General features: G+C 35.8%; 1 protein-coding gene across 17 annotated transcripts in view; it reads right to left on the reverse strand.

Moving 5' to 3' along the window:
- The window catches only part of LOC131351896 (ryanodine receptor 1-like), a 97551-nt gene extending 86833 nt beyond the window's left edge, over positions 1-10718 (reverse strand). For 7 of the 17 annotated variants that reach the window (XM_058387607.1, XM_058387604.1, XM_058387597.1 and 4 more), the window contains exon 1: positions 10418-10717. In XM_058387607.1, the coding sequence (XP_058243590.1) occupies positions 10418-10465 (48 nt within the window). In that variant the 5' untranslated portion in view covers positions 10466-10717. Of the gene's footprint in view, positions 1-10417 lie in introns of all 17 variants that reach the window. The other 10 variants (XM_058387593.1, XM_058387595.1, XM_058387590.1 and 7 more) reach the window with 2 other exon arrangements.
- Between the last annotated feature and the right edge of the window lie 4813 nt (positions 10719-15531).

Here is a 15531-nt window from a genome sequence, read left to right on the forward strand (position 1 = left end):
GGATTTTTCTTTCTCTTGAGAAAATCCAAAAATACATTTCGACTGGAAAGTCATCTGTCCTGAAGACTTTCTGCTTTACCTCTGCTGGAGACTGGTTACTATAGAAACAATAAAATATTAGAGCCAGCGCATTAATATTAAACTGTGACGTCAGAGCTGCTGTTTTGGGCAATGAATCAATACCTTCTGATCGATCAGAATGAAGAATTCAACAGAAGCTGGTAGAAATACAGTATATTTACCCTAAAGCACCATAATAAATCAGTGATATCAACATTTTAGTATTAAGTATTTATATATATATATATATATATATGAAACCTAAAATGTTTCCATTGCTTGCTTCATTTAAGGAAACCCAACAGAACCATTTTAAAAGGTTTGTTAAAGAGAACTCAATGAATCCAAGTGGGTTTTTTGTAAATCATTTAGTGGTTCTTTTATTATTATTATTATTATTGTTGTTGTTGTTGTTGTTATTATTATCATCATTGTTGTTGTTTTTGTTGTTATTTATTTATTTATTTGTTATATTATTTATTTATTATTGTTATTATACTATATGCAAATTTAACCAAGAAAATACAGAGAATTCAAGCTAAGACAAGATAAGACAAGACAAGACAAGATAAGCCAAGATAAGATAAGTCATGACAAGACAAGATAGATCTTTGTTAATCCTAAAAGAAATTCTTTTGCTAGAGACTGCTTCAAGAGAAATAAACATAAATATAATATATATATATATATATATATATATATATATATATATATATATATATATATATACACTCCAAGAGTTCTACACAGAACCAACACACTTCAGAAACACACTTCTGTCTAGAATGTTTGTGTGTGTGTGTGGGTGAGTGAGTGAGAGAAAGAAAGAAAATAGAGGACACAAGGCACACAGTAATATCTGGCTTAGTCTGTATGTGCTGAGTAAAGACAAAGTGAGAAAATTGACTCTGGTCTTATGGCTTGAACTCTTAATTCCCGTCTGACAGGAAAGAGCTTTTTCGCTTCGCTTTGTCTGTGGATGAAACGTGAATCTGGCTTCTATCACACTTTCATGCAACAAGATCAATGATTGTTTGCTAATTTTCTCAGTTTTATCATGTTTCTTTACATCTCCGTCACCTCCTTCTTCTCCTCGCTCCCCTGCTCTTTCTCTCTCTCTCTCTCTCTCTCTCTCTCTCTCCGTCTCTATTTCGGTGACTGCACCTGTCACTCTCGCATTCCCCTGCACTGCTGACTGGCAGATAGTTTGGAGGCTCGCTCACACTAGCTCAAACTTCTAATCATGACAACTCCACTCACTAACCACCGACTAGCACAACACTGAGCACAAGCCCAGACACACAGCACACGTATACACAGTGTATACACCATTAGAAATTGCCTACTGAGCAAACCTTAAAACTGTATGTACAAAGTTAACTGCATCTAATAATAATAATAATATCAGACATGACATGTGTAATGTGTTTATCAGCAGGGCAGCTCACTGGCATTCGGTGTCTCGACTCGAACTCTGGTAGATGAGTTCCTCACCCTTAGCTAACATCTCATCATAACTCATCATAACATCAAACCCATAAGTGGTGTATAGAATTGTTTTAAATCCTACTTGCGAAGTTCATTTTTGCTCGTATCTGCAAATATTTTTTTAACAAATTAAGTTCTATTTTCCAAAATGGAAACAAATTAGTAGCCTAATTTAAACCACTTTGACCCAGACCAGGCAGTTACTAAGGTAAGATGAAATCATTTTTAAAATAAAATAAAATAAAATAAAATAAAATAAAATAAAATAAAATAAAATAAAATAAAATAAAATAAAATAAATCTGCTGTTTACAGTAATATACATTTTATTACAATTTTATAATGAGCTAAGTTCTATGGAATAAACAGATTTGCGGCATTCCTGACCTTGTTAATGAGTAGTAAAGCAGAATTTTTTTTTTAAATTAATTAATTAATTAATTAAAAAACAAGCAGACAGACATATAAATAAATAACTAAATAAGTAAATAAATAAAACTAGCAGATGAATAAAAACAAGCAGATAAATAAATAAATAAATGAATAAATGAATAAATGAATAAATGAATAAATGAATAAATAAATAAATATTACTCTTGTATTTGTTTTCTGTATCCATATTTGGACACATCTGGAATATATAAATGGTTTAGCGACTATATATTTAACCCGAGATAATGTTCTCAACCGTTTCTGAGATCCATAAATGCTGCTTTGTTGAACTTCTGTGTCTATTATTTACAGATAAATCCGATCAGATGCAGTTTCCGAGTTGAAATGAAACAAAGTGCAATTTCTTTGTTACTTAAGTAAGTAGTGCATCTCTACCATATTCATTCATTCCAGCAGAAAAAACCTCTCCTTTTCTGCTCGTTCCATTTTCCAAACATCGCTTCGTTACTCCACAATCATATATTTGTAAAGTCTTAAGGTGACTTTGAGCATCAGATAACTTCCAGGGTTTGATCTACATGAACAGATGTGAGAGTGAGAATAAAACCTAACACCCATCCCTGTAATCTATCTGCTGCTGCTGCTACATGTGCGCTGTGTTCATCACGCCGGCTTGTATTGTGGATGCTAGCGATTAGCATTTTGCGGCTAGGTTGTAACAGAATAATAAGTTATTAGCATGCTAGCTAACGTTTAAGAGATTACTGGAAAAAAGAAAAATGCTGACGTCAGCTCATGATCTCATGGTGAACGCGGTATTCATTTAGTAGCAGCAACCAAAATCAGAATATGATCTGAAAAACAAAGCAGTTTTTTTATATGAATCTTTCTATTTTCAACTTGATACTTTGCATTTTAATTTATTTTGATAATGAATTGCGTTTTTCTTTTTAGTTGTATTTGTTGTTTTTGTTGTATTTTGTATATAATCCATTCGAATTGGGTTATGTTTACAGGATTTTAATTCTTTTTTTGGTTGCCAGATCTTATTTGTTTTAATCAGTGCACTGATTATACATTTTTCGAAATGTCACTGCAATCAATGTCTTATAATAAACCTTATTAGTAGTAGTAGTGACTAGCAGTAACAGCTATTGCACTAATAGTAGTAGCTGTAACACTTGTAGAAGTAGCAGTAGCAGTAGTAACAGTAGAAGTTATAGCAGTAGTTGTAGCAGCAAAGTAACAGGTACAGTAGTACAAACTGTAGTAGTAAAAGTAAAATGTTTATTTTTCCAGTCTTTCCATTTTTCTTGTTGCACTGTATGATTGAGAGAAACACAGTTTCAATCCGCTGTATATCCTGTACATATAGCAGAACGGACAATAAAGCTGACTCTCTAAAGCAGTAGTAGCAGTAGCAGTAATAATAAAAGCAGTAGTAGTAGCTGTAGTAGTAGCAGTAGTAATAACAGTAATAAAGGCAGTAGCAGTAACAGTAGTAGCAGTAGCAATATCAGCAGCAGTAACAGTAGTAGTAATAATGAAAGCAGTAGCAGCAGTAGTAAAAGTAAATTAGTAGTAGTAGTAACAACATTAGTTACATTAGTAGTAGCATTAGTAATAAAAGCAGTAGCAGTAGTAGTAATAAAAGCAGTAGCAGTAACAGTAGCAGTAGTAGCAGCAGTAGTAGTAACAGCATTAGTAACATTAGCAGTAGTAGAAGTAGTAGTAGTAATAATAAAAGCAATAGCCACAGTAGTAATAGTAATAAAAGCAGCAGCAGCAGTAGTAGTAGTAGTAGTAGTAGTAGTAGTAAAAGCAGTAGCAGTAGTAGTAGAAACAGCATTAGTTACAGTAGTAGTAGCAGTAGTAATAAAAGTGGAAGTAGGTGCAGTAATAGAAGCAGTAGCAGTTTTAGTAGTAGTAGTAGCAGTTGTAGTAATAAAAGCAGTAGCAGTAACAGTAGCAGTAGTGGCAGCAGTAGTAGTAACAGCATTAGTAACAGTAGCAGTAGTAGAAGTAGTAGTAGAAGTAGAAGTAGCAGTAATAAAAGCAGCAGTAGTAGTAGTAGTAGTAGTAGCAGTAGTAATAAAAGCAGAAGTAGGTACAGTAGTAGAAGCAGTAGCAGTTTTAGTAATAGTAGCAGTAGTAATAAACGCAGTAGCAGTAGTAGTAGTAACAGCATTAGTAACAGTAGCAGTAGTAGTAATAGTAATAAAAGCAGCAGCAGTAGTAGCAGTAGTAACAGTATTAGTTACAGTAGTAGTAGTAGCAGTAGTAATAAAAGCAGAAGTAGGTGCAGTAGTAGTAGCAATAGTAGTATTAACAGTATTAGTTATAGTAGATAGTAGTAGTAGTAGTAACAGTAACAGTAGTAGTAGTAGAAGCAGTAGTAGTAGTAGTAATAAAAGTAGTAGTAGTAGTTGTAATAAAAGCAGTAGCAGTAGTAGTAGTAACATCATTAGTTACAGTAGAAGTAGCAGTAGTAGTAAAAAAAAGCAGTAGCAGTAGTAGTAACAACATTAGCAACAGTCGTAGCAGTAGAGTCAGAAGTAGAAGTAGCAGTAGCAGAAGTAGTAGCAGTTTTAGCAGTAGTAGTAATAAAAACAGTAGCAGTAGTAGTAACAGTAGCAGTAGTAGCAGCAGTAGTAGTAACAACATTAGCAACAGTCGTAGCAGTAGAATCAGAAGTAGAAGTAGAAGTAGCAGTACCAGAAGTAGTAGCAGTTTTAGCCGTAGTAAAAACAGTAGCAGTAGTAGTAACAGTAGCAGTAGTGGTAGCAACAGTAATAGTAGCAGAATCAGTAGTAGAAGCAGTTAAGGTAGTAGTAGCAGTAATAGAAACAGTAGTTGTAGTAGGAGTTTTAGCCGTAGCAGTAGAAGTACTAGTAGCAGTTGTAATAATATCAGTAGTTGCAGTAATTATTACATGAATCACATTTTAAACTCAAACAAAACTTGAGAAAGACTAAATAAATAACCTGATGCCAGCTTCTCTGTAACCCTTAATAACTAACGCAATCATAAAGCCTCCAGTTTCCTGAAGAATGTTTAGAGCTCAGGTTCATCTCTACACTCAGTGTGACAGGAGCAGAGCTTTCAGAAACATCTGCATATGAATTTGTCTGCAGAAAAACACTTTTTCCCCCCGGACACCTGCTTAAAAAACAGACGAGTAACTTATCTAAGGTGAATATTTCATGTTGAGATATATATTATTAATAATAATTTCGCAGCTCAGATACGGCTGTGGTGGAATTTTTTGGGGGGCTTCCAGGGTTTGATCTACATGAACAGATGTGAGAGTGGGAATAAAACCTAACACCCATCACTGTAATCTATCTGCTGCTACATGCACGCCATGTTCATCATGCCGCCTTGTATTGTAGCTGCTAGCGATTAGCATTTTGTAGCTAGGATATAATAATTAAGTTATTAGCATGCTATTCGAGAGACTAGAAGGCAAAAGACGTTGTTAGATCGTCTTAGCTAATGTTCCCCACATTCCTTTGCGAACGAGGCAGCGTGTATTTTTGAATTGATATTTTAAAAACATTTTACTTATTTGGCAGAAGTATATTAGACGACACTTGCTTTAAAAGAAAACAGACGAGTAATATACATCTAGAGTGAATATTTCACCCGAATCCGAATCAGAATAATTTATTGATCCCCTCAGGGAAATTGTTAGATTGCAGTTGCTTACAGTACAGTCTAAAGTCAAATAAAATATAAAAATTAAAAATAAATTTTATATATTTTATAGCTGGTGTACCGTGAATGAATTTTCAGTCTTAGTGATCAAAATATGCAGCAGCACTGAAACGGATGGCCACCTTAAAGTTATTGCACATAAATTGACCAAAATATTAATATTATATAAATGTGGCATAAATATCTACTATATCTATGTACTATAGAAACTATATCAAGAGCCACGTGTCCAACACTCAGAGGGAGGAGTTATATAGTGTGATGGCTAAAAAAAAAACTGGTAAAAAGGCAGAAAAAACTACATTTATATATACCTCCTCCCTCGGAGTGTCATGAATGTCATGGTGAGAATATTATCAGTAATAATTTTGTTTAAATTGCAGCTCAGACACAGCTTTAGCGGATTGTCGTGCCGTTTATCATCCGCCGCTTACAAGATTCAATTATATCAGCACGTTAAACGGCCTCGCTTTAAAGGCATGCCAAACAGCTGAGAGCACCTGTTTATTGTTTTAGAGCTGATCGTGACAGACTGGATGAACACCAGTGAAGCAGGTGCTTGTACTTTCCCTTCCTCTCTCTCTCTCTCTCTCTCTCTCTCTCTCCTGATCATGTATGTGCTGCTCAGCAAAACCAGACCTTAAACCACCCAGTTAGAAATAAGTGTCTATATGACAGAGTGACAAACTCTTTCTCAACAGGGCAAAGTAAAAAAAAAAAAAAAAAAAAAAAAATAATAATAATAATAATAATAATTATTATTATTATTATTATTATAAATAAAAATTAATTTACTCACCCATACACAGTAAATGTAGAGAAATTATTGTTTGAATGTCTGAATCATACACATACAAATGCAAATAAAAAATACTAAGAATAAAATTCTATAAATAAATAAATAAATAAATAAATATCATAATAGCATATTCAAATGATTATTATGTATTATAATGTATAGTAACATAATTTAATTCAAATATATACAATGTGATAAAAGAAAGAAAGAATATAGATATAAAACATATATATAAAAATGTATGCATGTACCAGAGGTGTGCCAGAACATTACGACTACTATAAATTATAAAGTAGTCGTAATTATATTGCAAAAAAAGTGAGAAATATGTGCAAAATATATCAATAAAATAAAATAAAAATCTAATATAAATATTTAAATATAATAAAAAATATCTGGTAGACGTGTTGTGTGTTAATTCTGTGAGGAAACCATCATATAAAAATCGTAGAAATCAGATGTAGATTTTTTTTTTTGTCCTCCAGATTTACAGAAAAATCTGTGGACTCATCTAAAAGCGTCGTTAGCGAGCTAACAGGTTTAAAATACAAAGGGGAAAAATGCGGGAATCCGATTGGTTGATTCTGTGTGTCAGTAGCTGCATTGGAACAGAAATTGGTGGGAAAATTGCATGATTCTGATTGGTTAAAGAAATTGGGATTAATTTGACTATGCTGAATTTTTACGAACATCATTAAAAGATATAAAATCTATTAATTGATTCACCTACACACACGTTCATTATTATTACTACTATTATTATTATTATTATTACTATCATCATCATCATCATCATAAGCCGCCCATGGCTACGTCTTGTAGGACTACTACATATCATTAGGTTCAATTACACCTTTTTTCCCCCCCGGGATATGAAGGTGAACACACTCGACACACTCTTCACACCTGACTGAAGGTAAAATAAAGATGGAGAGGTGAAAAAAAAAAGAAGAAACTTTTATTTTTTTGTATCTATCTATCTATGAGCTCCATGTTGTGTAGTGGGTGTAATTCAATAGCACAGAGATGGACTTTCAGAATTCACACACACACACACACACACACGTGTTCAGAATCCTCCCGAAAGATTCGAGCGACTAAGAAGTAGGACACAGGCTTCCTTGCTCTCCTCCCCCTGAGTGTCAGGCGCTTATAGTGACAAAACTATAAAAAGAAGCGTCTGTAATAACCCGGAGCTCGGACACCCCCTGAACGTTCTCCAGCACTAGGGTGATCATCATGACCACGTACCATCATGTTTAAATCCAAAATAGTTAACCAGTTAAGCAATCACTGATGATAATAAAAATGATTAAAAAAAAATAATAATAATAACTAGGGTTTGTTATTTTTAGAACAGCGTAGCCTATTTTTTAAAGGACAAGCTATACCAAAATAGAGAGATATCCTCTTCAAAGTTCCAGTTTAATAATAACTATTATTATTAATGGTGCTCAGCTTCTGTGGGCGATGGTAGCTCAAGTGGTTAAGGCTCTGGGTCATCCACATGAGCTGTGCCCTAAATGACATACTACACACTACTCACTTACACTACGCAGTATGTACTCTAGGGTCTAGTGTATAAATGTTAGAAGGGTTGTATCATCTCAAATGGGAGCGTTCCCAGTTTTTCCAAACTCTGTGATGCCGCCGCAGTAGCTTTAACGTTTTTTGACTTTTTACAATGATGAAATATTCATCACAAAAAAGTAAACAAGATTTAAAAGATTTCTCATCCAGTAATGGTGAAACCGGGCATCTTGAATTGTTTCTCATCCAGCGTCAGCACCCGGTAGCCCCGCCCCTTTTCCATTGCATAAGCAAAGCTTTTAAGAAGTGTCCAACATCCCACACATTATTTTTTTTTGTTCCTCATTCGGTTAAATAAGTGCATCTTCAAGGTCTCTTTTTCTTCTTCCAGTCTTGAACACTATTCATACTCACGCTATTTATACTACACAACAGCAAAGAATGCAGCTCCAACCTAATTTACGTCATTGTGCTAAAAAAAAAAAAAAAAAGTCCACTCATGCACATCTGCTTGTTATAAATCACACACTTCCAGCATGTATGAAGTGTATCACAGCTCCAGATCACACACACACACACACACACACACATCGGAGTCTTCTCCAGTCTTTATCTCCACACAAACAAAGGCTACGTCAGTGTCACTGTTCATCAGTGAGAGAAAGAGATGATGTGTGGTGCTGATATTCTGAATGGATTTACTCCCATCGCTGGCATTTGTGTCAGCAGCTTTCAGAATTATTTATGGCCAACGTCCTGTCCGACGGCTCAAACAATCCAGACGTGCATTTGCGAAGATAATTACTGCGACAGACGCTAAACAATTAGACGAATTCTCTATCATCTGTCATAGAGCACGTGGAGAGCCGCGACTCAATTCCTAGTCCAGTTTGTCTCCATTCAGTCTGATGCTATAAAGAATCTGCTGCATGAATGTCTTTCATAAAACACACACACACACACACAAACACACACACACGCACTTCTTTGTATTACATTTAATATTAACTATAACTATTAACTATAAATGTATTAATCTGAAAGTCAGATACTTTTGAAGTAATTCTAATTAAATAAAAATAAATAATAATAATAATAATAATAATAATAATAATAATAATAATAATAATAAGTTTTTTCCACCTAATGTGCTATTGTTATGCTTAATATTAATTGATTTTTTCCCCACAACCGTGTACTATATTGATATATAATAAATTAATAAATACATTTATATTAATTAAATATTAATAAAAAAATACTGTATTCATATTTACTGTCAAAGCCTAACATTTATTGTCATCATATTTATTAACTTTTTATATTTATTTATGAGAATTTTTAGATTTTCTTTTTTTTTTTTTTTACATTTCTTTTTAATATTTTTTAAAATAAATTTTATTTCTAATAGTCTGATATTTCTGAAGATACTTAATAATTCTTTTTTTCTCTACACGGTGTCCTGGAAGTGCCAGAATGCCATGATTTTCGGCATCGCCTCCTCCTGATCCACTTGTTGATACTTTATAACGTCTGTTTTATGTTGTATAATTCGCTGTAGTGAGAAAGAAAATATTACAGTCAAGACCAAGCTGTCTCTGGCTGGGGAACTTCTCACAGAACTGAAAATTCATCAAGGTTTAACGTAAATCAGGATAATGAGAGCTTCGAACCTTCGCTTTAATCTCATGTAACTCTGGAACATCTCCTCTGATGTCGCACAGAAACCCTGTCCAAGCAGTGTGTGTGTTGGACGTCTTGTTATTGTTGACCTCTGAAAGTGTCCTGCCTTCCAAGTCTGAGTCCTGACAGACGAGGAGGTACAGACCAGCTGCCCTGCACCTCCTCTCCACCCCTTCCCCAACACCCCGCCATACCCCCCCCTTTCCTCCCCAGACTTCTTAGTCCTCTGAATTGCTTGCTCCATCTTCTCCCCTCACTCTAAAAGTCTCTCCTTTCCTCTCCTTGGGTAAAAATAGATAACGATGCTAACAGATGTACCAGCCTTTCCTCACGAGCGCTCAAGTGGAAGAAGGACGGTTCTGGAACAAATGGCGGAAAGGTGGCATGAGGCTGTAACATTTAGGATGCAAGGTCGCTCAGTCAAAAGGAAACACAGGGTACTGTTAAAGTTAAAGAGGCGTGAGGACAAGGAAAAGTTCCTCGAGGTTCTTTGCTAAAATGGGGGCAGCGGAGATGTGAAGGCTGACATTTATAAATATCAGCTATGCCGTGAGCTAAAGAATCGTGAGGAGAGAAAACTTTCACGACACACACACACACACACCATCTAGAGTAGGAATGAGATTATTAATAAAGTGCTGTATTGCAAACACTAATATATGACTCACACACACACACACTAATATAGCCACACACACACACACATACACCAGAAGAAGAAGAAGAAGAAGAAGTAAGCCACACTTACCGTTCGCAGGAACTGGATCTCCTCGTCCCCTCCCTCTCCTTCAGCCATCCTACTCCCAGCGTTAGCAGCAGCTCCTCAAGAGAAATCACAAAATCCTTCCGTTGTTGTTGTTTTGGTTTTTTTTTCTTTTTTTTTTCTTTTTTTCTCTTCACAGAATCTCTCTACCTTTCTCTCCCCGCTCTCTCACACACACTCTCTCTCAGCTCTGTGTGTAGGTGTGTTGGAGGACACCATGTGTCCTGTGGCTCTCACGGTGGCGTGGGAGAGAGTGACAGCCGATTCACTAACTCCTCTAGCCTCTCTCACTCGCTCTCTCTCTCTTTCTCGCTCAAAGCCTGTCCATATTTGCACAACTGAGCCACCCCCTTTCTCTAAACCCGGTCCTCCCTCAGGGTCTGGTGGCCTATAAAAGGCACGTGTGTGTGTGTGTGTGTGTGTGTGTGGTGGGGAGTCTTAAAGATTTATAAGAACCAGCAATTCAATTATATAACAGACTTGTGGTCCAAACGGTGTTTACCGGAGCGTCGGGAATCCTATTGAATATTAATATAACAGAAGATTCCAGTGTTACAGCATATACTCATCCCGGGCTGTGATGAATATAAATGTATAAACATTGCCCTTATTTGACTAACAGGGTGCTTTTAATTATTATTATTATTATTACTATTACTATTATTATTATTATTATTTGCAATATTTCTTATTACAATCACAGTCTTTAATCTTTATTCCGCTGTGTAAAGCGGTGTTATTATCACCACACCCGGGTTCCAGTAACACCAATAACACCATGACGTGTTACATTCCTTACATACCAGATTTCTACCCATTTAGAGTTACATCTAATTCTACATTTAAAGCAGCTTTTCTTCATCGGCTTCTCTCTGGCTTTTCTGTCTTGTTAGAAGTGTAAAGAAATCATCATGTTATAGAGACGCCAGAACTCTGGAGACTCCTTCCGTGAATGAAAAATAAACATTATGATAAATCTTTTTGATAGATAGATAGATAGATAGATAGATAGATAGATAGATAGATAGATAGATAGATAGATAGATAGATAGATAGATAGATAGATAGATAGATAGATAGATAGATAGATAGATAGATAGATAGATAGATAGATAGATAGATAGATAGATAGATAGCAACGAAATGCTGTCTAGCATCTACCAGAAGTGCAAATATTAGAAATTGTGCAAATTATGTGGAATATCTTCCTGTGAATGAGAAACAATAACTTATTATAACCTATTAAAGTGGTGATTTGCCTTCTGACCAATCAGAATTGAGATTTATTTGTTTAGACCAATCAGGCATAACATTATGCCCACCTGAATAATATTGTGTTGGTCCCCCTTTTTGTTACCAAATCAGCCCTGACCTGTCATGCACTGTGTATTCTAACAGTAGCTCGTCTGTTGGATCAGATCACTCGGTCCAGCCTTCTCTCCCCACGTGCATCAATGAGCCTTGGCCGTCCATGACCCTGTCTCCAGTTCACCACTGTTCCTTCCTTGGACCACTTTTGATAATGGCCACTGCAGACCGGGAACACCCCACAAGAGCTGAAGGTTTGGAGATGCTCTGATCCAGTGGTCTAGCCATCACAATTTGTCCCTTCATCAAACTCGCTCAAATCCTTACGCTTGTCCATTTTTCCTGCTTCTAACACATCAACTTTGAGGAGAAAATGTTGACTTGCTGCCTAATATATCCCACCCACTAACAGGTGCCATGATGAGGAGCTCATCAGTCTTATTCACGTCACCTCTCACTGCTCATAATGTTATGCCTGATCAGTGTTTTTTTTTATGTATTTATTTACAGATATTTTCTATATCTGTGTTTTTCTGTATTTTGTACTGTTAAAACCTGACATTAAAATTGTTCTAATTGGGATTATAGGTAATAAATCTACAGAAAAAAAAAACCTTACAATACTAAAATGGCTGGAAAGTATATAACATGATTCAAATTATTTTTATATTTTATTTATAGTATAACCTGCTAATGGGGGCAGAATTTGAACTCACAACTTCGTTTACTATTTTGGGTTGATGTATTTACCACAACCTATGATTATTTCTGGCTCTGTATGAGTCAGTCTCTGCTTCATTCTCCTGCTTAAAAATAACAATAATAATGGTCAAAACATCCAAACATGCGTTTTCGGTTACTGTCCATTGGTTTGTGTTAGAGTGACCACTTTACTGATCTGGACTAACAGAGCAGAAGTTTATCCTACAAATGAAAGTGCTTCAGAAGAAGTAAACAGCTGGGCATTAGGCCAGGAGCTCAGTTTACACCTTTAAATGAATGAGTAGGAGGATTTGTGCAAAGCAATGACACACAAGGGCTTGATCTGGAGAAAAACATATGTGTGTGTGTGTGTGTGTGTGTGTGTGTGTAATGATATTTCAGTAATGCATGCAATAATGCATTTATCATTCAACAAGAATAAAATATTTAGACAGAAATACACACCACAAGTAATGCATGCACACACACACACACACACACACATACACACAGACACACACACACACACAATGCTGTCTGTATGCACCCCACCTGCACAATCCCCATCTACGTATTCTCTCTCAGAGCCATCACTCGTTCAGGATGAAGAGCAGCTGAAACACCACCTACGGTCTTTTCAGATGCTCCCCTTGGCAGCTTGGACAGCAAGTTAAGAGAGCATGCTCAAAGATGACGTCATCGCCTCAAAGGAATGCTGGGAAATGGATTTTTTTAGAGTGTGTGTGTGCGCGTAATGAATGGGAGGGGGGGGGGGTGTAGTGATTGAGGACGCTCACTAGGTGGCAGTAGATCCAGCTCTAAACATGCAGATCAAGATACAGATACAGAAAATATCTGTAAATAAATACAGATTGATACATACATAAGTAAATACAGATAAAAACAATAAATAAATAAACAAACAAATAAATAAATAAACATTTTAAAATACAATGTGCATTAGTAAGCCACCAGAATAGCAATTATTCCTTCTACATATCTACATGTCTACAGACAGACAGACAGCAGATAGATAGATAGATAGATAGATAGATAGATAGATAGATAGATAGATAGATAGATAGATAGATAGATGGACAGATAGATAGATAGATAGATAGATAGATAGATAGATAGATAGATAGATAGATAGATAGATAGATAGATAGATAGATAGATAGACAGACAGACAGACAGACAGACAGATAGACAGATAGATAGATAGATAGATAGATAGATAGATAGATAGATAGATAGATAGACGGACGGACGGACGGACGGACAGACAGACAGACATATATATATATATATATATATATATATATATATATATATATAGAGAGAGAGAGAGAGAGAGAGAGTACCATAAGTTGATTTAAACGTGGTAGTGCAGATATAAAAGGCCGTTGTGGATTTAACTATATTTACATCACAGTTCCCATACAGTATAAACAGTTCATTAGTTTTTGTAATTGTGATGAAAAACTCTGTTGCAGTCTAACACTGCATAATAAACTCTCTCAAGAGTTTCATTGCTCGTTATTTCAGGTGTAAATGTCTTCAAACTCAAATACAACTTGGTCAAGGAAGATCTGTGCCAAACAAAGGAGAGCCAAATTCTGCCACCTGCTGGAACAAAGGCAGATGTGAACTGCTATGAAGATCAGGATGAGATGAAATGAAATGATTAGATATAAATACAGTGGCTCGCATAAATATTCACCCCCCTTGAAATGATCGAAACACACACACACACTCCAGCGCTTTGCTTTAGCTTCAGTAGCTTGTGCTTTACATGAGAAGATTACTCGCTCTTGACCACTGACTCAGTGTTAATTCTCTTAGCCTTTAAGCTCCTTCACCCAAAACCCCACTAATGTGAATGGCTCAAGCATTAGAAATCACACAGGAGCAGTAAATGGACATGGACAGGCATTAGGACCGGAGTCATGCAAGGATTTTTCAGGTCAGTTTACAGGAAATTCATTAGTTTATAAACAACATGGACGTCACATGCGCATCAACTTTACACAAAAGTCTAAAAATCCTTTAAAGACCCTTTAGTGCAATGGAAACATCCCATGGATGTCACAATACACCCTAAAGACAAAAACCTATTTAAGAACCTTTATTATTAAGAGTGTAAACTCATACCTGGTTCTTCACAACACCTGAGCAGCATGTTAAGAATAAGGACCTGAGGACGTACACTATGTTGCCAAAAGTTTTGGGACGTCTGCCTTTACATGCACATGAATGTAACAGCTTTAACTCTTATAGGAAGGCTTTCCACAAAGTTTAGGAGTGTGTTTATGGGAATCTTTGACCATTCCTCTAGAAGCGCATTTGTGAGGTCAGGCACTGATGTAGGATGAGAAGATCTGGCTCTCAGTCTTCGCTCTAATTCATCCCAAAGGTGTTCTATCAGGCTGAAGTCAGGACTCTGTGCAGGCCAGTCAAGTTCCTCCACACCAAACTCGCTCATCCATGTCTTTATGGACCTTGCTTTGGTCACTGGTGTGCAGTCATGTTGGAACAGGAAGGGGTCATCCCCAAACTGTTCCACAAAGTTGGGAGCATAAAATTGTCCAAAATGTCTTGGTATGAAGCTGAAGCATTAAGAGTTCCTTTCACTGAAACTAAGGGGCCGAGTCCAACCCCTGAAAAACAACACCTGAATTCAATGATTTGGAGGGGTGTCCCAGAACTTTTGGCTATAAAGTGTATGTGAAATATTAAACTGAGATATTAACACAAAACAACTATATGTACATCTTAAGAAAGAAAGAAAGAAAGAAAAACCCTTAAAACCTTGTCAACACTTATAGATGAAATAAGGCAGAGTGTAAACTGTACTGTTTATACAAAAACATAAATTTTCAAGCCACTGAAAATGATTTTACAATCCTTTTTGTCTAATTTAACAAGAATGTATTTGTATTTTTCAAGTTTCTCACCTCACTCAGTTTAGATATTTGCATAAACACACAAACACACACACACACACACAAACACACACACACACACACACACCAATTCTGTATGTCATTTAAAAAAATCTGAACAATTACTTAAATAAATAAACAATG

Source organism: Hemibagrus wyckioides, linkage group LG04 (genome assembly GCF_019097595.1).
Source record: "Hemibagrus wyckioides isolate EC202008001 linkage group LG04, SWU_Hwy_1.0, whole genome shotgun sequence".
Classification (NCBI taxonomy): domain Eukaryota; kingdom Metazoa; phylum Chordata; class Actinopteri; order Siluriformes; family Bagridae; genus Hemibagrus; species Hemibagrus wyckioides.